The sequence below is a fragment of the Nicotiana attenuata genome, unplaced genomic scaffold (assembly GCF_001879085.1).
Source record: "Nicotiana attenuata strain UT unplaced genomic scaffold, NIATTr2, whole genome shotgun sequence".
NCBI lineage: Eukaryota > Viridiplantae > Streptophyta > Magnoliopsida > Solanales > Solanaceae > Nicotiana > Nicotiana attenuata.
In genome coordinates, this window is record NW_017670654.1 from 480,284 (window position 1) to 491,160 (window position 10,877).

A 10,877-nucleotide genomic window follows, 5' to 3' on the forward strand; every position below is an offset into this window, starting at 1 on the left:
CGTTGCCCAATATCGATCCCCTAATCGATGCCACGACCGACCACGAGATCCTCACCTTTCTCGACGCCTAATCAGGGTATAATCATATTCAGATGAATCCCGAGGATAGGGAAAAAACTTCGTTCATCACGAAATACGGTACGTACTGCTATAACGTGATGCCCTTCGGGCTAAAAAATGCGGGAGCCATATACCAACGCCTAGTAAGTAAGATGTTCGAAAACCAAATAGGCAATTCCATGGAAGTTTACATTGATGATATGTTAGTTAAGTCCCTATGCGCAGAGGACCATTTAACTCATTTGCAGGAGACATTCTATATCCTCAGAAGTTACAATTTAAAACTCAATCCCGAGAAGTGTGCCTTCGGAGTGGGTTCAGGCAAGTTCTTAGGCTTCATGGTGTCAAACAGGGGGATTGAGATCAGTCCCGATAAAATCAAAGCCATCGAAGAGATTACAGTGGTGAACAATGTGAAGGCCGTGCAACGGCTGAGTGGGCGTATAACTACTTTGGGCCGATTCATATCAAGGTCGTCAGATGGGAGTCATCATTTCTTCCCTACTCAAAAAGAAAAACAGCTGCGAATGGACTCCAGAATGCCAGCGTGCTTTGGAGGAGTTAAAGCGATACCTGACGAACCCGCCTTTACTCCACACCCCAAAAGAGGATGAAACACTATACTTGTACCTGGCTATGTCCGAGGTAGCGATAAGTGGTGTGCTGGTTCGAGAAGAGCAAGGTACGCAATTCCCTGTCTATTATGCAAGTCGGACCCAGGGAGATGCCGAAACCAGGTATCCGCACCTAGAAAAGTTAGCTCTTGCATTAATAAGTGCATCTCGAAAGTTAAAACCTTATTTCCAATGCCATTGTATTTGTGTTTTAGCAACATATCCTCTCCGAAGCATATTGCATAAGCCCGGACTCTCGGGCCGTTTGGCCAAATGGGCAATCGAACTAGGGGGTACGATATCGAATACCAACGCCGAACGGCTATCAAGTCCCAAATTCTGGCGGATTTTATGGCCGAATTCACACCTACCCTCATGCCCGAGGTAGAGAACGAACTTCTACTAAAAACGGGCACATCTTCGGGGTTATGGACCTTGTTCATCGATGGCGCCTCGAACGTGAAAGGGTTCGGACTCGGTATAGTCCTGAAGCCACCTACGGGCGGCGTGATTAGGCAATCTATAAAAACTACAAAATTGACTAACAACGAAGCCGAATATGAAGCTATGATTGCAGGTCTGGAATTGGCCAAAGGCTAGGAGCAGAAGTCATCGAAGCAAAATGTGATTCCCTTCTGGTAGTAAATCAGGTAAATGGGAGCTTCGAGGTTCGAGAAGACAGGATGCAAAGATACCTAGACAAAATTCAAGTCACATTGCATCGCTTCAAAGAACGGACCCTGGTCCACATACCTCGAGAACAGAAGAGCGAGGTCGATGCCCTCGCAAACCTGGGGTCATCTATCGAGGATGATGACTTACTTACCGGAGCTGTTGTTCAGCTATCCAAATCAGTGATTGAGGAAGGCCACGCCGAGATCAACTCCACCAGCCTGACATGGGATTGGAGAAACAAGTATATCGATTATTTGAAAAGTGGGAAGCTACCCGCGGACCCAAAGGAATCAAGGGCTCTACGAACCAAAGCAGCTCGGTTCTCGCTCGACGAAAATGAAACTCTGTACAAGAGAACCTTTGATGGGCCCCTAGTAGTGTGTTTAGGGCTGGGGGACACAGATTACATGCTCCGAGAAATCCACGAGGGCACCTGCGGGAATCAGTCTGGTGCCGATTCCTTAGTCCGAAAGGTGATCATAGCAGGTTACTATTGGGATATCATGGAGAAAGACACCAAAGAATTCGTTCGAAAATGCGACAAATGCCAGAGATTCGCACCGATGATTCACCAACCCGGTGAACAGCTACATTCGGTCTTGTCTCCATGGCCGTTAATGAAGTGGGGAATGGACATCGTCGGACCCCTACCGACGGCACCAGGTAAAGCTAGATTTATTCTATTTATGACTGACTATTTCTCAAAATGGGTGGAAGCGCAGGCCTTCGAGAAGATTAGAGAAAAAGAAGTCATTAACTTCATCTGGACCATATCATGTGCCGTTTAGGGATTCCTTCCGAGATAACGTGCGATAACAGAAAAAAGTTCATCGGAAGCAAAGTAACACAGTTCCTCGAGGACCACAAAATCAAAAGAATCCTGTTAACACCCTACCACCCATGCGCAAACGGCTAGGATGAGTCCGCAAACAAGACCATCATTCAAAACTTGAAAAAGAAGTTAGAAAGTGCAAAGGGAAAGTGGAGAGAAATACTACCCGAAGTACTATGGGCATATCGAACAACTCCAAAATCAAGCACAGGAGCAACGCCTTTCTCTCTGGTATATGGCGCCGAGGCTTTGATACCGTTCGAGGTCGGAGAACCAAGCGCCAGGGTCCGACACGCTATCGAAAGCTCAAACAACAAATCCATGACTGCGGCTCTCGAGCTGTTGGATGAAAAGCGAGAAGCTTTGCTGGTCCGAATGGCCGCCCAAAAACAAAGGATCAAGGTACTATAACAGGAGAACAAATCTCCGACATTTCGGAGTCAGGGACTTGGTCCTGAGGAAAGTCACCCCTGAACACTCGAAACCCTAATGAAGGAAAGCTATAGGCCAGAATTGGGAAGGATCATACCGCGTCCTCGGGGTGATTGGCAAAGGATCCTACAAGCTCGCTACCATAGAAGGCGAACAACTTCCGAGCAATTGGAACATATCAATGCTCAAGTGCTACTACTGCTAAGGAGTTCGATGGAAGACGCCAAAGCATCCCCCAACTTGAAGACCTTAGGTTTTAAAGCGTATGTTGCACTCTTTTCCTTTAACCGGATTTTATCCCAAGAAGGGTTTTACCGACAAGGTTTTTAACGAGGCAACATCTATACGCAACCTAAGGAGAACTTAACAAGTATACAAGGCCTCTCTTCAATCAACCTCGAATACTGGGGGACATTCCCCCGGGAGATCACCCCCTCGCAAAAGTCAAGATGAGCCAAAAAAGGGTCTCAATAGGAAAATGATGTATCGGGCCAAACGGTCGAATGAACCGTGTCTGCATAGAATAAATTGAACCCTTGACAACGAAAATATGTATACTTGTGCCAAGTAATCAAGGAATATTTTTCCATCAAAACATTTCGCGCTTCAAAGAAACCCGCTACTTTTACAAGATACGGCTTCAGAGCCAGAAAATATTCCCGAATACTCGGGGACTGACGCGAAAAACTCGAGGCCATACACCTCCGGGTCGGAAACTTCGAACTCGTAAGCCCTCAATGAGGCAACATCTAGTTTACAAAGAATGGCTCCAGAGCCGAAGAAACTTCGACGTCTCGGGGACTGTCATCGATTATCACCCCATCGAACTATCAGAAACTCAAGGCCGTAAGACCCCAACCGGGCGACCTCGAGCCCGAAAGCCCTCCATACGGCAATACTAGAAAATGTAAGACCTCCACGAGGCATTATCAACAATATATGATCATTATAAGGCAACACCAGAACTGTAAGACCTCGAGCAAGGCGTGAATTATACTTGTACCAAGTAACCAAATCTTTAAGACCTCAAGTAAGGCATGATAAAATTTGTAAGACCTTACAAAAGGCATAATCCCGATCTTAAAAGTTAAGGCTATATATATCCGAACTTGTAAGACCCCTAAAATCGAACTGTCAAAGAGTCGGGCGAACATAAAAAAATTCAAAAGTCCTTAACGAGGGAAAAATAAAGCCCACAATAAAGGTCGTACCGAACCAATGCGTAAGAGCCTAAGGGACGACTTGAAATTCAAAACTTGAGGGTCAATAAGCTCGAGGCGAAATCCGACTCGGAGATTGAGCCCGAAACAGTTAACTAAAAAACTCCTAAGGGCAAACGCATAAGAGCCATTGTCGCCAACCTACACTAAAAGGTCGTACTGACCCAACGCGTAAGAACCATTGTCGCCAGCCTAAGAGACCTCAGGGCCGATGTAAGTCACAGCAACCCAATAGCCGGCCCAAAAAATCTCAGGACTAGTTTCTAGACCTAAAGGTCGGTAAACCTGAGTCAAGAACCCGACTCGGGGACTAGGCCACGAACGGTCGACCTTTGACCATTACGAATCGCTCGGCAATAGCGAAAGCCCAAGGGTCTAACCCGAGATCCAAAAATCTCGGACCAATTGTCAAAAACATCGCAGATTACTCCTAAAAACCGGAAGAAAAACGAGAACTGATTCTATATATATTTCTCACAAGGGTACGTTTACGAGGCCTATAAAGCCCTTTACAAGGGAAAGATCAAATAAAACCCTAATCTACCATCAGGTCTATGCCTTCAACGGCTCCCTCGGAAGTTGTGTCCCAACAATTGCGGCTACAGTCCCAGGTTCTTCAACGGCCTCTTTTCCTATGGGGATTCCACCTTCTCCTCATCATCTCCAGAGCCACTGCTCGACACACCTTCAGAATCAAGCAGGGCAGCAGCTTTCTCCTCTAGAGCCTTCACCCTCTCGAGCTCGGCGGAAAGATTAATGCCCCCCGTATGTATATCCTCGAGAGCCCGCCTCCGAGATTCTAACTGAGCATGTTCCATGGCTTGAGTCAATTTCAGTTCGGCTCCCTCGGGCACTGTCCTGTCTTGAGCATTTGTAACAACAACAACCTCTTTGTGTAAGGATATGAGCGTCTCGGCTTCAGCTTTGATCCCGGATAGCGCAACAACTAACTCAGTATGAAGACATCTATACTTACTACCCCTCACCCTCGCATCGTGAAGCTGATGCCCGACGAAGGCCATTTTTTCCTGAAGGATATCCCTCTCGGAAGCTATCTCACTCACGTGCCATTTGAGTTCGAGAATTTCGGAGTCTCTGGCTCGGAGCTCCTCCCTCATTAGGGCATCTTTCTTCTCAAACTGCGCAAATCAGATCAAAGATGTCAAAATGCTGAGATCTAGTAAACTCCCGGACTAAAGCAAGCGGAAACTACGTAACCTGCTCAGCGAGATGAGTCTTCTCATGCTCGTAGCGGGTCACCTCAGCTTGAAATCGGGCGAAGGTCTGATTATAAAGCGCCCTGGCCTGGAACCATAAAAGAGGAAAGTTAGAAAGACGGAGATCAGGACGACAAGCAGAATTTACAAAAATTACCTGCTCACAGAGCTTGTCCATCTCACTGAAAATGAGTTGGGCATCAAGCTTAGGCATTTTCTCGGGCGCAGCTAAAGGCCTTTCAAACGCATCTTTATCTCCAATTGGCACCCCCACATCAGAAGGATCTTCATTCTGGGCATCCTGCATTTCCTTAGGAGGTAAAGTCGGTCCCGGAGGAGAATCGCTCACGTCAATAACACCGACGGGATCTGTCGGGGTCGTCTCTTGTTTCTGATGGGCTTCAGAACTAGGTTCCTCCGGACCGCCTACCAAATGCGCCTCAGCTTGAGGAATATTTGGCCGCCCACCGGCTCAAGGACATTACCCAGTGCATCCTCGAAGGCCTCTTCAACCCGAGGTTGGACAACGACAGCACCAAGTTCCGACTTGGGAACCACTGTCTCTGCGGTATAAGGAGCGATCAGGTTTTCCCCTCCCTCGGATGCTATCGAGGAATCATCCTTCTCCTCGCCTTCAGTTGGGGGACTCCCCGCTACTCCTGGGGTTAATGCTACTGAATCAGCCTTAGGTTCCCCCACTTTGGCTTTCTTGGATTTCGAAGGCTCAGTCGATGATTCCCTCTGTCTTTTCTTCTCTTCGTCGGGTCTCGGGGTATTCGCGTCACCAAACTGTGCTTCCCTCATCAGGGGGACCTCCCCCAGACCTGCACAAATACAAAATATTAACACAGGGGGTGAGGAAGCTACCAGCAGCAGTTCTGTTTAGAGATACAATTGCAGCAGAAGTAAAGGCTCACCGTGGTCCTTGGCTTCCCATCGAGCCTGGGACAGATCGCGCCACACGCGCTCAACGTATGGGCAAACCAAATCAAGTTGGTTGACCCAGCCCGAGAGGTCCCTGACCGCGTTAGGGTACACGGCGACGGCTGCATCAGCAGGAGAGGTCAGTTCGTAAGACATCCAAACTCTCAAACTCAATAAGTAAATCTGCTGCAAATTTGCGTTGTGTGACTACCAGTCCATAATTTTCACGAAGAAGCTCCAGACCCAAAAACTAGTGAGCTTCACCTAGGTCCTTAATCTTGAATTCACAGTCCAAAAAATGTTTTCATTAATTTCCCGCAAGTTGTTGTCAGTAATCAAGATGTCGTCAACATAGACGGCAAGAATAGTAATAAGATCCCGGGAAGCTTTAAAGAAAAGAGAATAATTGTTGAGTGAAGAGACAAAACCCCTGGTACCCAATGCACAACAGAGACGTGCGTACCACTGACGAAAAGCATGTTTCAGTCCATACAAGGACTTGCGGAGACGACAAACCATGGAAGCTGAAGATGATGTCATCCCCGGAGGAAATTGCATATAGACTTCCTCAGCTAAATCGCCATGGAGAAAAGCATTATTCACATCGAGCTGATAAAGTTTCCAATTCCGCTTAACTGCAATGCAAAGGAGGCAGCGGATAGTTGTCATTTTAACTACTGGCGAAAAAGTCTCGGTATAGTCTAAACACTCTCTCTGTGTATCTCCTCAAATGACAAGCCTTGCTTTCAATCTTTCTAGTGTACCATCTGATTTGAGTTTTGCCTTGTATACCTATTTGCAAGGTAAGGCCTTCCTCCCCTGAGGTAATTCAACAACATCCCATGTGCGTTTGGACTCCAGCGCTTCAAATTCTTTTGCCATGGCAGCTTGCCAACCAGGGTGCAGTACTGCTTGTCGGTAAGATTTAGGCTCATGTATTTGGAAAATAGAATTGACTAGGGCTTTGTTCACTTGGGATAAAGCAGAAAAAGAAAATGAATGTAATGGATGAAAAGGGGAAGCAGGGGAAATAACTGAAAAAACAGAATGACAAATATAATCAGACAAATATTTAGGAGCATTGTGAACCCTTTGAGATCTGCACAATACCTACCCTGGTGCTGGAGAGAACATATCGGGGGTGGAATGAGCACTAGAGAAGGGAACTGGAGAACCACAGGGGATCCTCTACTAGAACTAGAAGAAGTAGTAGAAGACCTGACAGGAGTAAAAGAGAGAATAGGAGAAGAAGATTCAGGTATAGAGCAAGTGGTTGGAAAAGATGTAGTGTCTTGAGCTGGGGGAGCTGACTCATTTAACTGAGGGAAAGAAGCAGGAAATAACTTAATCATAGGTGCAGAATAAGAAAAGGGAAAGATTGATTCAAAGAACTTAACATCCCTAGACACAAATACTTGATTTGTTTGCAAATTAAGAACCTTATACCCTTTCTTTCCAAAAGGATAGCATAAAAATACCCCCGGGAACAGCTCTAGGTGCAAGTTTGTCCCTGTTTCTTGCTAGAGTAGAACAAAAACATAGACAACCAAAAGGTCTAAGGTAAGAGTAATCAGGGTGAGTACCAAAAAGAACATGATATGGTGTTTTATTCTGCAATACTCTGGAGGGAAATCGATTGATCAAGTGTGTAGCTGTTAGAAGATAATCTTCCAAAAATTTCTTAGGTGCCTGAGATTGGAACAAAAGGGCCCTACAAGTTTCCAAGAGGTGCCGATGTTTTCTTTCAGCTACCCCATTCTGCTGGAGTTTAGTGACACATGTTGTTTGATGTAGTATACCTTGGGAGGAAAAAAAATCTTTGGGAATGTTCCCTGTACCCAGTCCAAATGTGTTGTCTGATCTTATGACCTTCACTTTAGCACTAAACTGTCTCTCAGTAAAGACCGAAAAGGATTTTAAAGTGGGAAAGGAGTTAGCCTTAGAACTGAGTAGAAATGTCCAAGTACTTCGTGAAAAATCATCCACTATGGTTAGAAAATATCGTTCTCCTTTGTATGTAGGTACTTTATAAGGTCCCCAGGTGTCTATATGTATAAGATCAAAACACTGTTTAGTGGTGATAGAACTTATAGGAAAAGAGAGCTTGGATTGTCTTGCCAAAGGGCATATATCACAAGGGAATGCTTCTTTATCGGAGAAAGTAATAGGCAGTACTTTAATAGTTCTCATTGCATTATATGGTAAGTGACCTAATCTGCAATGCCATAATTTCTCAGTGGCAACAACATTATGAACAGAAACATTTTCATTGATATTTGAAAATTCATAACAAACATGACTCAAAGAACTATGGCTCAAAGGCCTTGAAGAAACAGACTTAGGACACTCAACATGACTCTGAACAGAAGACCTAACATTTGACTGAATACTAGAAACTGGACTAGACACTAGATTATTCTTCAAAGGAACTGAAACATGCTGATTGTAGGATGTAGAATTCTGCTGTGAAATGTTCTCTCTTAGCACATAGAGCCCTGCATTGGCATCACCAAAAACTAGATCCCTCTTCAATGAAGGGACCTGTATAGCATAACCAAGTTTGGAGAAAATTAGTAAACAATCAAACCGATCACAAAGTTTATAAACTGACAACAAATTGTGTTTAAAAGAAGGCACAAAAAGAACATTATGCAATTCAAGGACAGGGCTTAAGTAAAGACTTCCAACACAATAGAGTTTTACTTTATATGAGTTAGGCAAGGTAACCAATACTGGGAGACTAAGTTTTTTAATATTGTGCATGAGTGATTTGTCAAATGTCATGTGTTGGGTTGCTCCAGAGTCAATGATCCAGGTGTGATTAGTCGGCTTAGAGAAAAAAGAGGCATATACATGCCCATTGTCCCTGGTCTGATAAGTGGTAAAGAGTGAGGTAAAGAGTTGGCAAGCAGTAACTGTACCAGCCAGGTCCGCACTTGCACTGGGCTCGAAAATTGAAGCGCTAGGACATCCTCCCTGCATAGACTGGAAGAGCAGCACCAGTTTCTCACACTGCTCCTTGGTGAAAGTTTGGTTGCTTATAAGAGTGTTCAGATTATTTCCTGCATTTCCAGAGGTAAGCAACTCTTCTGAATTGACAACATTTGCATATTGATTTGTTGGGTTCCCCTTCTTCTGTCTGCCATTGGTAAATTTGAAGTGTTGTGGATATCCCACTAGTTTGTAGCAGTCTTCCTTGAGATGTCCTGACTTTTTGCAGTACCTGCAAAAGAGATCACTCTTCTTTCCATCTACCTGAACAATCTGATTTCCACCTTTGGACTCAAAAACTTTCTTCTGTGACGTCCATTTTTGCCCTTGCATAAGAAAAGCTGATGCATCAATAGGCAACTGATTGCTAGAATGTACTCGCCTTTGAGACTCTTCATGTAGTACTATAGAGTATGCCTGGGCTGCTGTAGGTAGAGGCTTCATCATGAGTATATTTCCTCTTGCTCCATTGTATGCTTTACTTAGTCCCATTAGGAATTGGATCAGTTTTTGATCCTCATTCACCTTATGATTATGTTCTTTAGCTCCATATTTACACTCACAGCTGCAGGTCATGTAGGTGTTTAATTCTTTCATCTGATCCCAGATTTTCTTCAACTTGTTGAAATAGCCTGCTACATCATAGGATCCTTGAGTAATGTTGTTTAGTTCCCTCTGTAGTTGGAATAACTTGGTCCCATCAGCCTGTCCATACGTTTCTTCAAGCTCATTCCACAGCTCAGATGCTGTTTGTGAGTAAATAACACTTTCTGCTATATCCTTACTTAGGGAGTTAAGCAGCCATGACAACACCATGTTGTTGCATCTCTGTCAAAGAACTAACAGATTTGTATCTTTTGCAGGTATGGGACAAGTCCCATTGATAAACCCAAGTTTGTTTATGGCCGATAAAGAATCAGGACTCCCCTTCTCCAATTGACGTAGCTTGTACCATCAAAAATGGTGTTTATGAGGTTCATTCCTGGGGAATCAGAGGAGGAGAGGAAATAAGGGTGGGAGACATCGATTTGTGCTGAAGCAGTTTTGGGTGGTTGTTCTTCGCCCATTTTTTTTTTGTTGCAACTCAAAAAAAAAGAAGAAGAAGAAACTAGATAAAAAAGATAGCTGAAGAAAAATGTCGAATGGTGAGCTTAAAGCTTCTGATACCATGAAGGAAATCAAAGTGTAATGCATAAGAAATTTCTTGTATTCATTTCTGTGTGTGTATCTACAGTATATGCTTGTGTATATATAAATACAATTTCCCAGATGTCATTCACGAGGCCATAGGGAATTCTATCCTAACAACTTTTGTAACTAGCTCCTAAATAAAGAAAATATTTACAAAGTGCTATTACACCCATACCCTCACTACAACCTTCTAGATACTAACAGGTGGTCCTTTTACTAACTGTTGGATGAGAGCAACGTGTCCACATCTTGCTTCACTAAACAATTAATCAAACTAATATCTCTTAATGACATAGAAGCAAATTCCGACCTAAGTCTGTCTTCCACATAGTTTAGGATATCTTTCCTTCTCCTTCTCCTTCTTCATTCCGAGAGACGCCGGAAATGGAGGGACTAGATTTTCCGGCAACAATATTAAATTGGCATCACCTAATGTTGAGCTTTATAAGTTAAGCACCAGTGTTTGGCAAGACATTACTCGTGTTGCTCCTTTTCATGATATATTTCCGCGGGTACCAGCAGGGGTTTATGTTAATGGGGCTTGCCATTGGGTTGCCTCTAAAGGGAAAGGAGCACATAAAAGCGAAGGAAAGTGTAAGCATGTGATTGTCCTATTTGACATGCACGATGAGATGTTCCAGGAGATAATGTTACCTGCTAGTTTAGTTGAAAAGCCTTGGATTTATGTTATTGAGTTTTGCCTTTTTGAATCACAGGTGTC

The 10,877-nt window shown here is 44.2% G+C and overlaps 1 protein-coding gene across 1 annotated transcript; it reads right to left on the minus strand.

Moving 5' to 3' along the window:
- Positions 1-8,426: 8,426 nt before the first annotated feature.
- LOC109241929 lies at positions 8,427-9,830 on the minus strand. Its single transcript, XM_019408758.1, has 2 exons — positions 8,896-9,830; positions 8,427-8,515 (listed from the first exon to the last, which is right to left on the minus strand). The coding sequence occupies exons 1-2, from the start codon at positions 9,779-9,781 to the stop codon at positions 8,481-8,483; spliced, it is 921 nt and encodes a 306-aa protein (XP_019264303.1). The 5' UTR covers positions 9,782-9,830; the 3' UTR covers positions 8,427-8,480.
- Between the last annotated feature and the right edge of the window lie 1,047 nt (positions 9,831-10,877).